We start from the raw sequence: 14,145 nt of genomic DNA on the forward strand, positions 1-14,145 counted from the left end.
GATGCACTCTGGGAATTACTACCAAACTCTGCTCTGCAACATCTGCTCTCCCTAAGTGAGTTAGTGCACGTCAGACATCTTTATGTCAGAATATTGCAGTGATGGATGCAGTCTTCAGAAAATGCTGCATAAAAATCTGGTGTGCCGTTCTGGCCATTAAGTGAAATTACTATTTAAATTAATGGCGCTGTCACAGTTTATCTGTGCAAAGAATGAACGCTGATTAGGGTATTAAGTAATTAGCAATTTATCACACTGGAACAAGGTTGATAATAATTAAAGAAGTAATGGTTTACCAAAGAAACTAGAAAGGGAGTCACTTCTTGTTATGTGAGTGAAATCTTGGCTGAAAAATTTAATTCAGTTAAACAAAGATGAGGTTCACAGTGAAAGAATACAGCCGTGTTTGTTTCAATAGAAAAACAGTTCATTATCAAAATTTTAGTTTGCCTGTCAAAAGTCCCTTGGGGCTGTCTGAGTCGCTTATTAGTATTGAATTGAGTCATTTTCTGCATTAATTCTCTGCTTAAAATTGGTAAAATCCTGGGACAATTTGGAAAAAGGGTGTGAACAAGAGGAAGTATTTACCTCTTAGAGAGCTGGTGATCACAGTTTGATTGCTGTGAATAGAACCAGCCCTGAAAAAAGGTAAAGTATGCAAGTAATGTCACCATTTTCATTTATTCCAGTGATTGGAATTAAATGCTCTGAATGCTTTAGCAGGATCATACCTTTAAAGATTAATTTTCGTTAAGTATGACTTCCTAAGATAGATTTGCTGCAATAAATGGCAGTGAAAAAAGTGGTCACTTTTGCACATGTTTTAAATGCCTCCATATGACAGAAATTATGTCAAATGCAAACTACTTTGTAGATGTAAGAGTTTATCACAGCCTTGTTTTTTTTTGTGGTAGCTTTCTAGTTCAATTAGTAGTAATATTTATTTCATTGCCAGTTATAAAGGAGTTTGTACCATTTGGTTCATAGTTAAAATTTACCTCTTTCTTTTGATGGTATGAGGTTCAACACTGGTGTTTTTCAGTTGCAGAATAATTCATGTGAATATATGGAAAATTACACTGGTTATGATGAGCTTTTAGTTTAAAAATAAAATTATTAAAACTAGAAGAAAGACAGTGGAATTAATTTTGGCATCTTATCAATTCCACTCTAGAAATGCAAATTATATTTAGATACTAAGTTCTTAAAAAGTAATTCTGTGTATTAGATGACTGAAGCTTCACTGTGGGTATTTGCCAAGTGACCCATTCAGTTCGATGTATCTAATATGAACCCTGAATTTAAAACATAAAATATATGATAAATTCTGGAATGCTAAGATGAACTGTTGAAAGTCTGTCGGGGGAGGGGGGGAGGAAATGAGACCTGGGTAGAAGCTTTCTCAGTTTTCACATTCTACAGAAAATTTTCATCAACAGTCTGTCTCCAACCTGCTGTGCATAGTACCTTGGTATGGTATTTCATAGCAAAGTTCTTAAAAAAGTTCAGCAGGCGTGAATGTTGATTGTAGGGGATCCTGTTTATTCCTCTAATTCTTGATTGTTTTCAGTAGGTCTGGAAGTCAGGATGCTTACTTCAGTCATCTCACGTTTGGATTTAATCTCACTTTAGCTACATCTGCATAATTCCAGCTGCTGGTGGTTTTTATGCCAAGATCTGTTGCATTTTGAGCTTTCTCCTTTCTTATCTATCTATCTATTTATTTACCTGCCTTTCCTATTCAGATATATTTTTTTGTTTGTTCATTTCAGGGATGTTCTGTTGTGGGCAGGAATACGTGAATAAGTCAGATACCATATGCTGCTCAGGTTCCAGTGGTGAGTCCCTAGCACATGTTAGAAAGAATGACCAAGTGCCAGTAAAATGCTGTGAGACTGAACTTATTCCAAAGAGCGAAGAATGCTGTAATGGAGTTGGATATAATCCTTTGAAATATGTTTGCTCTGACAAGATTTCAGCTGGAATGATGATGAAGGTAATTGATAGAAAATCTCTCGGTAGCTCTGATTTGATGATGGAAAGAGAAATACACTGTTCATAACTATTTTTTTAAAATAGGAATATAAAAAACTCTTGTGTGCATTATTCATTTTCACATTACATCCATATTAATACCGAATGAGTTCACCATGATTGATGTTATTGCAATGAATTCTAAAGGAATTAATAATGATTAGCTGCCTCTGTGAAGTGTTGCCCAGCACTTCAGATTAGTACAGTGGCTAAAAGCTGGCATACTAACAAGACTGACATGCATAGCCAGTTTCCATTCTGTGACCACTGTTTTTGATGATGTTCCTTAAGTGGAAATAAAAATTGAACTGTCCAGTTCTGAAGTATAAAATGCTATAACATTTCAATTTGGGCAAGCAGTAGGACATGACTCCCAACCCCCTAAAAAAAAATAAATAAAAATAAAGCAATTGACATCTTCTTGATGAACTTAATCCTGATCCTACAGAAAGCCAGTGGCAATTTTGACATAAATTTCAGCAGTACTAGTATAGGTCCTTTCACGCCTAATGAATTATATTGTTTATTTTCATTCTGTTTTAATGTCAGAGTAAACTAAAAACTATAAAGGCTAATTTGATCTTTTCCAAGAGTGCCTAGTGACTAGATGCATCAGCATGAGATAATTTTGCCAAAATTTCAAAGCTGCAAAGTCTTGCAACTACAACAGAAATCATCAAGAATTAGCATCTTGGTGCTATGCGTAAACTGTAAAAATTTTGTCAACTGTTATTACAATTTTTGTTTAAGAAAATAAACATTTCAAAGGACGGGAACCTTGTTTGTATATTCGTTTTATAAAATTGTATTTATATTTCTAATAAGAGAGAAAGAAAGAGGGTGAGAAAGAGAAAAAAGAGGGTTGAATATTGTGAATTCTACAATATGGAGATATTGTGGAGAAAGATATTGTGGAATTTGCCAGTAAAGTGAAATAGACCCCATTCCGCCATATGCAGGTGTTCCTCTATCCTTTTTGTTCATCTGCTAAGTTAATACAGAAATATTTCTTACATCTTCTCCTTTTCACGTCAAGGTTTTCATGTCATTTCATTTTCAGACTGAATAATTTTCTCCTAGAGAAAATCCAAGCGTTGTGATGAGTCAGCCACAGTTCCTCAATGCATTGTATTAGTACTTCGTGCAAGGGAAAAAATGGCTGAGAATAAGTTAATGAATTCTGGTAGATAACACACTAGATCCCTGCCTTAGGTATAATGTATAAACAAAGGAAGTGCTTTGTATTTCACTTACCCGCAGTAGAAAAGAGATAGTGCTGGCTTTCTGATATGTATAGATTTACTAACATTAAAAGGACTGATAGTCTGAGACATTCTGGGGCTACTTTATATGGGAATCCAATCTGTCTATATCCTACATCCTATATTGATATCTATCACAACGTAATTTTTGTGAAAGTACCAGGTTTGGGAAATTAAATTAGCTGGTTCATAATCAGCTAAGAACCTAATTTCAATAGGTGAATTAGATATAATTTGGTTTTCCTTCTGAAGTTTATAGCCTAAAGGGCAGAAGTATTTGTTGCAAATATGGCAGTACATTTCTTTCTGCAACAAGCTATATTTTATGAGAATTATTACTTTCTAGCATATGGTTTGGCAAAAATATTATTTCATGAATTTCAATGGAAAGTTTTGGATGTTCAGTGTATATTTCTGTTTCTGTGAATTGTTCTTTATGGCTTAAATCTTATATCTTCATCAATGTTTGCAGAGGTCCTCTTATTGCAGCAAAACTTCTGTTTAGGAGTGATGTGGTAGAGGACATGATTTATAGAGCCCATGGATAGAGTTCTCAGGCTTGAAAGCTGCCAAGGACTTGCACAGAGCCCTCTTGTGTACTTGGCAAGCTGCATGAGGGGCTGGGAATTTGCTACTGACTTGCCACAGAATATTGGCCTTTGCAGGAACAGAATGTTCAAATTCTTGGATAAAATCCTCTTCTCATAGATTCTAGACTCTTCTGTCTTCAACAAATCTAGCCATTTGTGCTTCCAGTAGTTAAAATTTCTGATCCTTTCATCTAAGGATCCTACCAAAAAAAAAAATCTGTTTCTTTTAGAAAGGATTATAAAAGCATTAATGATCAAAGACAGGCCAAAGGCTGAAAGAGTCTTCCACATGCTAGAAATATACTCCAGGTGGTGGCCTAATTTTTTGTTTTATAAAGATAGGGAAATATTAATGGAAGCATTTGTAAAGAAAGGAAGATATGGGAAATATGTTTAAATTTGCATGTGTATTCCTTAGGTAAAAGAAGAATGCAAGGCTAATATCCTTTGCCCTTTATCTATGGAGGCAACAGCACATTGTGGAAAGTGTGACTTTGATCCTAGGAAGAATATCTGTGCATGGATAAAAGGTTCACAGAGTGCTAAAGAAACAGAGATAGAAGCAGGTGTGTGTCCAGCTGAAGAGGAGACTGTCTACATAGGAAGTCCAACACAGTATTCATTTACAGGTAAGAAAAAGTGGCATACCAGATTGGTGATTTGCTGGTATATTTAATTTGCTCTGGAGAAAAAGATGTTCTGAGTGCTACAGGTGTTCTAATCAAATGTGAAGCAATGTGAAGAAGGACAAGGATCTTACAGAGCGAGACCAGAGGAGGGCCACAAAGATTGTCAGAGGTCAGGAGCACCTCTCCTGTGAAGACAGGCTGAGAGAGCTGGAGTGCTTCATCCTGAAGAAGAGAAAGCTCCAGGGAGACCTTATACCACTGTTCAGTACCTAAAGGGGGCTGACGAGGCTTTTTGCAAGGGCAGATAGTGATGGGACAAGGGTGAATGACTTTAAGCTGAAAGAGAGTAGGTTTAGATGAGATATTAGGAAGAAATTCTTTACTGTGGGGATGATGAGACACTGGAAAAGGTTCCCCAGAGAAGTTGTGGACGCCCCATCCCTGGGAGTGTTCAAGACCAGGTCGGATGGGGTTTGGAGCAGCCTGGTCTAATGGAAAGTGTCCCTGCCCATGGTAGAGGGAGTGGAACTAGAAGGTGTTTAAAGTCTCTTCCAACCCAGGCTGTTCTATGATTCTCTGAACTGTAGGAAGTAGAATTCTTTTAAGAAGTAATCTGTGAATCATGGCAGAACCTTTAAGGAAATGCAATGAGTAGCAAAATTTAGGGAGCACATAATGTCTAAACATGCTTTCAAAACAAGTTGATAGAAGTACTGCTATATCTGAAAATGGCCCTGTCTAAAGGAATAACTTCTGTTTCTATCTGTCCTTAAATGCAGAAAAAAAATAGTTATTTTGTATTTTGATAAGACTGAGATGATCTATATGTAACTTGCTTTTTCTAGATGTGGACCTCGAACCTTTTGTCACATACGAGTACAGAGTGGCTTCTTGGAATAGCTATGGAAGAGGTGTCAGTGAAATTAGCAGAGCTGTCACTAAACAAGATGTGCCACAGGGTGTAAGTCCACCAAAATGGGCCAAAGTAGATAATCGGGAAGACATGATACTTCTAAACTGGGAGGAACCACTTCAACCAAATGGTACTGATGTATTTTTTTTAAAGCGTGTGTTCTATCTCTCCGCTCCAAAATCACAAAACATATTAAACCCTGTCACTGAAATATACATGTTCCCAAACTCTGCAAGAAGATTTTGCTCTAGGTTGATACCATTTTCATTGCAAATAAGAGTAGAGTCCAACTTCACAGAAGACAGTTCCGTATGTCTCTATGAAGTGCCAAGAGTCCTCTTTTGAGAGCAGTTGTAATAAGTGTGCAAATATGATCAGAAAATGGCAATGATCTTTAAAAATATGTGAGGATTTGGGGATAGGGGTGGTGGTACTCATGTTTCTTTCAGGAAATCTTGCCTATTATTTTCAAACAGTGAGGAAACTTGGAAGAGCTCTCTTAATAAAAACTGAGATCTACTGAGATGCTGGTACCAATACTGAGGAAAGTATCTGGTAATTGCCATTAGGTGTTTAAGCAGAATGATTGTCTCTTGCTGTGGTCAGTTACTTCATCTAATGTTTTCTGTATGCAGAGTAGGTTATTCTACCATCACACAGGATTATTCAGCTAACTAAAGGGAAAACTTTCTTTCTACAATAGGTCTCATTATTCATTATATCATTCTCCGAAATGGAATTGAGTATTTTAGAGGAACAGAAATGAGCTTCACAGACACAAGTGGTATCCAGCCATACCAAGAATATTCATACCAGCTGCGAGCCTGCACTGTTGCTGGTTGCACAGACAGCAGCAAGGTTAGTGAATTGGTCTTTATGGAACTGGTGCCAGAATTTTATCAGCCAGTGTGGTAACATAAAAATACTTTTGGAAAGGTGTAATTTGAAGACACGCTGTTAATTGAGTAAGTAAAAAGCATCAATAATCTTATTTGGATTCAACTACTGACAGATAATTATTTGGAACCCAAGGTTGATACAAACAAACGGAGGAAGAAAGCAGTATCTCAGTCTTGGCAAAGCTGCAATTGCACTGTAGGAACTGATGTTTGTTAAAGAGAAAGCTGTACATGACAGAATAGAGTAAGGAATATTAAAATACACTTTCTCTAAGCCTGGAAATTAAATTTTTGCTTCTCACTAGGAGGTCTATAGCCTCTTCTTCATTGGTACTTCTTAGTTCATCTGCTTTAGTTGTAGCCTATCAATTTGTTCAACAATCTTCTTACTTTTCCACTCTAGTGGAAGAGCCTCCTTTCACTGTATTACCCTTTGCTGGCTTTCCATGATCGCTCCTGCTTCAGGCTCTACTGTCCCTTTGTGCACAACCTGCCTCGGCTTCAATTTTAAGCAAACAGTCCCTTACCTCCCTTTGTCACTGCTTCATTTCCTTTTGTATCACTTTGAATCATGGATGCCTTTCACCAACATTGCTATTTAACCAGCTCTAGTTTTTATTCTGTCAAGAAGCTGCTTTATTCATAATTTGCAAAAATTACTTCTTAAGTGGCCTGTTTTCCACAATATTATTCTTGTCTCTATGAAAATGAATTTCTAGGACTACAAGTGTAAGGTCTGTAGGGCAGAGGTGGGGAATAATGACTCTGCTTTGTAATTATAATATACGTGGGATTTAAAAGTTTATTTTTTTTGCAGGTGTTTAAATGTTTTCATATTCATGAAAATCTCAGCCAGAAGTATAAAATAAGAAACACTAATGTAGACAGATGGAGATAGGTGCATAGTCCTCTGCCTGCACCCAGAGCTGTGGTTTGGAAGCTATGTAGGCACAGTTGCTGCAACCATCAACCCAAGATAATAAATCCTGCTTATTTCACTAGCCTATAATTAAGGAGTTTACTGTTGCAAACACTGAAGTCTGCAAGTAGGGACTGATTCCACCAAATGCACTAAGACAATATATTATAGAGGGCACATTTTGTATTTACAGCATAATATAAATACTTTATGGTGGTAATAACAGAAAAAGAAAAGTGATTCTCAAAGAGAAAGCGGTCTGACTCACTTATTAAACCGGTATAATTTGGAAATGCCTCTTCTGTAGGTGATGGTGGAGATGTGTCAATAGAAAATTAGCTTTTTCCTTTTTTTTATAGAAAGAACTTAACAAGTGCAAAGTTATTCTATCTTTCAAAACCTTTAGCTTCCTGAAAAAGTATGGAGTTGCAAATAACTACAATAGAGTTCAGATTGCATGGGATATATGGAGGCTTAGCCCCATGTTTACTGGTGCTTAAAATATATGAAATCAGGCAGTTAAAATGCAGAGACACTGACAAACCATATGGAAGAGAGTTATCAAGAGTTTTCAAGCAATACACTTTCTGTTGTTTCACCCTGTGCCATACACTGCAGCTAAAACATAGTGAACCTGTTGTGATAAATTGTAGTCGTAGACTTATGTAATGTATTCAAGGTCAGATTTCATTGTGAAAAAGGAGGAAAAAAGTAACTAGTTCTCCAGACCCTTGGTAATGATATGCCAGCCCAAACAACATTTTAAAACAAAAGTGACATTCTCATTGATCATGGTATCTAGTGTACTATTACATTAAATTGCTGTTTAATTCATATGTCTTCAGGTAGTTGCAGTCACTGTCCAAGGAGTCCCAGAGAGTGTTCAGCCACCAGACGTCAGTGCTCTGAACTCAACAGCATTACATTTAAGCTGGATTGCACCCAAGAAACCAAACGGTATCATCAGAGAGTACCAGATCAGTCAAGTAGGGAAAGGACTTATATACACTGATGCTGCAGGCAGAATGCAGCACACAGTATCAGGTAAGGAGGCAGAGCTCTTTGACAGGCTAATGTCCTGTCCTTAAGATATAAGACTGTATTAATATATTAAAAAAGCCACTTGTCAGTAACTTTTAAATCCCCAGTACTGTGCACAGTTTGCAATGCTTTATCATGACTATACACATCTTAATTTTTTTTTCAATCTCTTTCATTTCTAGCTGCTGTTTGTTAAAATATTAATAGATTTAATTTCAAAATTCTAAAATAAATCTATCCAGCTCAATTGAAGATGCAATCCTTATGGTGTGCTCAAGGACTCAGATATTCTGTGTAGGCTTGCCGTCCCTTCATACAGATTCAGCTCTCTCTTTTAACATCACTGATGTGCAGTAATGCAGTTGTGAATGTGTAGCAATGTGGGAGTGAGAAGGATCCAGTATTTTATGCCTGAGATAATAAAAAGGAAAGGAAGACAGAACAGGAAAGATCCTGAATTCTGTTTATAATCTTATATATTGCTTATAGCCATTTTCTCAATACTTGTTGAAAGAAGCTTTAGTTAAGGGATTTTGGGGGAAGGTTTGACTCAGACCTCAAATGTATTATTTTCACATATTCAATTTTAAGTTATTTTTGAATGTTACACTGAAGCAAAGTTATTCTTGGAAATATTTCTGTTGGCCATAGGCCGTAAACATAAACATTATGGGATATCTTTTTTTCACTCTTTTACCTCATGTTGTTCATCAGATTTTTGTATCTCACAAATGCATTATTTTTTCCTTTTTTTTTTTATTTCCACGCTAATAGGAAATTTCAAGATTCATGTGTTATATGTACCATATGACAGCCAGCCAAAGAATAGAAGTTGACTTAGGGCACATAAATCCTCTAGAGCATATTTGCCATTCTCAACCACCCCTCAAAGCATCAGTCCTGAGTCAGAGTGGATCCTTTGGTGCTTTAAAAGAGTTTGTCTCTGCTGTAGTCACTCACAGAAGAGTAAGATTGCTGTTCCTCTTTGACAATGTCGTGCTCAAGTGTGAAATTCATCAGCAGCATATTACTCCTGTCTCCATATTCAGTGCTTCTGGACATGAGATATTAGCTAGAGTGTGCCAGGTGGTGGTACATGTTTTAGAATTGCTGTTGTGAGTTTATAGTGCCAACCTACCAACAAGGCATGATTTATCGAACCCATTGAAAAATAGTTCTTGTGCTTCCACAAGGCAGTCATATCGTCATTTTAATGCAAACAATACTGGTTTCCTTACCATTTGGAAGTGAGAGGAAATGAAATTTATTCCTGAGAAACAAGGATCTTTTTTCCTTTTGTGTGCCTGTTCTGTTAAACCATTGTCCAATGCTGCCATGGTAAACCAGGAGTGAAATAAGTGATCATTCCTCCTGACAGTCATAATCAAATCTTTTGCTTTTTTCTGGAGGAGCTTCCTTGGGTAATAATGTGGAATTCATGACAGTGATTTAGCAATGTGGATAGTTATTGCTTTCTAAATTAAAAGAATACAATAAAATAATCAAATTTACTTCATATAATGTTTGAACTGTTTGTCGTATTCCCTGTGGATCTATGTTTCGATTTTCCCATCTTCCTTTTTTCTTTTTTTTTTTTTTTTTCCAAAATTGTCTGCTTTTCCCTGAGCAACGCTGAACATTAATGAAGCTGTAGCATTGGTATTTCTTGAGACTTTGAATCTAGGGTCTCGCAAATAACAGACGAGAAGGCGAGCACCTTGCCACTGCACCATTGTCTTGCTGCTTATTTTTAATTACATCAAAGCTTTGGAAACATGATCCCACAAATGCTTTGTGGGAATAGCGGTGAATGTGCTCATCATGTGAAATCCATAAATTGCTTATAATCCTCTCAAGATGTTAAAAAAAGCATTAAGTAATTGAAGACAGGAAGTCCTCAGTTAATTATTTAGAGGTGTTATCAATGCTTTAAGCAAACTGAAGCATTTTCTGCTATCTCACTGAGTTGAATGCCACTGGGACCTAGGGGCAGCAGCCATCATCTTCTCATATTCTCTAATGCAAACAGCACATGGCAGCTTGTCAATAAAAGACCTTTTTATATCATTTATTACTGAACACTTCCACTACCCTGTACAGAACAATTTGGATGACAGTTATGGCATTGTTTCACTTTGTGTTACTACTACTTTACAAATGGGCCTGCTAATGCTGTGCAGTGGGGCCAGGCAGAGGGTAAGAATGAGGAAAATAATTAGGGGAATTGTAAAAGAAAGCCAAGAGTGCCCTCTTCAGCAGCAGCAGGTGGGTTTGTAGCAAAGATTCTCCTCAACTCCCCCCTTTTAATACAGTAAAGATAATATCCTGAGTAAGAGGCTTTCTTAATGATTCATAGGAACAGTCATTTTTAGGTAAAAGCCAAGGAAGATCTTTGATGTTTATTTTATTGAAAGAAATAAAATTAAGAATACTTTATGACTGAGTAGTTTGAAATTCTTTCATCTGAATATATTCTTCATTCAGGGTAATGAAAACAGAAGAGATATCGAAATGTTGTCACTGGTCAAGTCTCTCTCCATATGCAGCACTGAACCATTAATAATATTTATCTAAAGGAAATTCTTGGGGGTAGAGAGATTGTGTGAGGATGTGGTCAGCAATCTGACATCCTCCTGAGTAAAATTCCCACAGCAGGGCGCTGGAGCGTTGTCCTGGGAGCTAATTACTGACCTTGCTGGAGCCATACCCACAAATGGAGACAAACAGTATCAGAAGGAATTGATTTAGCTAATAGAACAATGCATTCTTAAAAAACCTGACTATTTCACAGTCTTTTGACAAATGACAAATGCTGCAATAACAAAATAGACTGCTAAGTTGACCAAAAAAAAAAAAAAAGAAAAAAAAAGGGATTAAACCTCCCCTACAATATTAGACCAAAAAAGAAAAAGAGGGCGGAAGTGTCCTCCAGTGAACAATCAAGTAGAGACATTGGAAAAGCAAAGTGCTGTTTATGTTTCAAGATTATCTTACTTGTTATTTTTATTATCAATCACATACATAGATTTGCACAGAGCTTTCCAAAGCATTCATAAGACAAGGTGTTTAATGCAAAGCTTTAATAATTTAGATAAAATCTGCTGTGACTGCTTCATGTATGGCTAGAATTTCAGGTATCAGAATTTCACCAATAAATTTAGTGAAACCATGTGCTCTTTCTTTAATGCTCATTTTTCTCTTTAAAGTGTAGTTGTAAATGAGTATTGCTTTATTATGCATGTTTCCTTTAAAAGTGAACATGACTCCCTTTAGGGGAATTCAAGTAATTTGTTGCCACAGTAATCTTTTCTATCCTGAAATGTTAAATACTTGGCTTCCCTCCATGCCTTTGCCTCTCTCTAGTCTGCAACTGTCATTTTCTCCCTCCTTACTTTTATACGCACTGTTCAGATGATTTTTCTTCTCTTCCAGTTCATGATTAGGTTACAGCCAGGGCTGTCTCTCTCAGTCATCTCTTTATTTTCTCTCCTTCACATGTTGTTCAATTTGTTAAGCAGCCTGCATATCTTCCATTCCATATTTACCTTTCTACAGAATTGTTGCTTCTTCTTTTGCTCTGTTTGTTTGGAATATATTTTAATTAAAATATTTGGTACTGGGTGTAAGCAAGGATTTGTTTATAAACAAATATATTGCCCAGACTTTTCTCCTGTTTCAGAATTGCATTGTTCTTGAAATAATTTCGTTTAGACACAGGAGTTAAATCAAAAGTATGTTATTAAGGCCACAAAGCCAGGGATTTAAAAAATGACCCATATAATACATATGAATTGACCTGTATAATCCTAATTCAGCTTCTTTCACAGAAGCAATCTGCATTACACAGAAGTACAGTCATTTGTACATAGGGTTACTGCCACTTTCAGGGAGGAATGAAATGAAGCTCCTATATGGAGGACTGCTGCCTCAGCTTTGGCTGTGTGTGGTAGATTTATTCCTTCTGGGAGTCTCAGTGTAGATGGGCCTAATTCTGCATCTACCCAGAGCTACATTTCCTTTCTGCTTGGCAGAAGTCAAGGAGGCATGAAAATTGGAACATGGAGCACAGTGAGGGAGGCAATAGGGATGGTGCCAACCCGGAGAGATCAAACATGGATCACTGAGAGGCTGGTGGCAGGGGTCACCAAAGGGAATGGCAGGGCATTCATATTTGTTCAGGATGTGGTACTGAGTAAGGCACATCTCAAGCTTTCATAGTTTGTCACAACCATGTCGTCTTCATTTTCTGGACACCCTGCCCGAGACCCAAATTTCCTGAGCTCTCGGAGCTGCAGTTGAAGGCACCGGTTGTCCTTGGATATATGAAGTTTTGCATAACACCAAGCATCCCAAATAGCCTTCTGGCAGGTCCAGGAAGATTTTTGTTTCTCTCAGTCTCTTTGAGTCAGCATCCTGGTTCTGAGAGAGAAATCTTTCTGTTTTGTTTATTTTTTTGAGTTTGTGTAGTTTTTTGGTTGGTTAGTTGGATTTTTTTTTTTTGTTCTGGTACTGTATAAAGCCATTTGGAATGCTCAGCTGGTTGGTGTCAGTAAAGCATCTGTACAGTCTAGGGGTGGACACTGCAAGAAAAGTCTCCAATTACATACAATTAGTTAGGCCAGAGACCACATGTTGGAGACAGTTTTAGAAAGGACTGTGCTACAAAGCCTGTGTACAAAAGGGGACTAAAACCTATTGTACAATGTCCTGGCACTGGGATTCCCTAGTTTATGAGTGTTCAGTTTTGCAATTTAATATTTTCAAAGATTTTTTCTGTATAATTTCCTTCTTCTTCTCCTACTGTTTATATCCTTTGCATCCAGGAACAGGAACTTTTTTTAAAGTGTTATGAGGTGCTAACAAGAGGGTCCTTGAAAATGCAAGAGAGAGGTTTTCAGTGTTTGTGCCTGGTAATATCTTTAAGATCAATTTTGAGAAATACCCAAAAGAGTAGTTTAGCAAAGTTGCTGTATCCTGGGCTGGAGCATGCTCTGTGAGACAGGCTAATCAGCAGTTAAAGCTGAGCTCTGAGGTGTTCAAGATAGGCTCACAGAGTCTGCACCTTTAACAATTTAACTGTAAGAATCCTTTAATGGGTGCACAGAATTGGCTGTTGTAAAAGCTTAGTATCTTAGCCAAATTATGAGTGCAATTTTATGAGGAGTCCTGAAGTCAGATTCTTAAACTGCAGGCAACTTGATGTCAAATCTGAAGTCACTGACACACAGCACAAGGATGTTTGAAAATTTCCAAGGAAAAGTTAAAGCAATACATTCTGTTTTAGTCTCATTCAAGGATTAGAATACAAGGTTTGAGCTGTAAAAAATAGTTTAAAAATTATAAGTAACTAAAATTAATATCTTGTAATGAGGGCTTGGTTGTCAGTCCGGCTTCTTAGTGCTTTATAGCATTGCTAGTAAAGTCTTGTAACATACTGGAAAAAAATAGAGTGGAAAAAGAACAAATAGAGGGTGGGAAAGGGGAAGGAGTATCTTTGGACTTGTTTGCAATATAGTAGAAGGATACATGTACAAGTAAGAGAGTATTTAATTATATTCTCTCATTGTTGCAAATGTATTTGTAATAAATTTTCTAAACATTACAGGCTATTCAGCTTTTCAAGTCTGAAACTCTAAGAAATTACACTTTCAGGTGTTTATCTGTGCTGGAAGTGCCATCTAAGTTTTTTTTGATTTTAGTTCAAATATGTCTATATGAGGGACATCCATAGATCCATTGCAGCACAGACAGACATTTAATCTGAATTGTTTTGTTGGACCTTTTAAAGCAGTAGAGAATATATAAAATTATCAAGAATTATCTAAATTATCAAGAATTCACCATTTTAATATTGTTCA

The 14,145-nt window shown here is 36.7% G+C and overlaps 1 protein-coding gene across 1 annotated transcript in view; it reads left to right on the top strand.

The window, feature by feature from the left end:
- Positions 1-14,145, top strand: part of LOC116783619 (usherin-like) — a 238,386-nt gene that overhangs the window by 181,307 nt on the left and 42,934 nt on the right. Inside the window, 5 exon segments of the mRNA XM_032681273.1 lie at positions 1,773-1,996; positions 4,305-4,515; positions 5,361-5,558; positions 6,132-6,286; positions 8,092-8,290. Of these exon segments, the coding sequence (XP_032537164.1) occupies positions 1,773-1,996; positions 4,305-4,515; positions 5,361-5,558; positions 6,132-6,286; positions 8,092-8,290 (987 nt within the window).

This window comes from Chiroxiphia lanceolata, chromosome 3 (genome assembly GCF_009829145.1).
Source record: "Chiroxiphia lanceolata isolate bChiLan1 chromosome 3, bChiLan1.pri, whole genome shotgun sequence".
In the NCBI taxonomy this organism is placed as follows: Eukaryota; Metazoa; Chordata; class Aves; order Passeriformes; family Pipridae; genus Chiroxiphia; species Chiroxiphia lanceolata.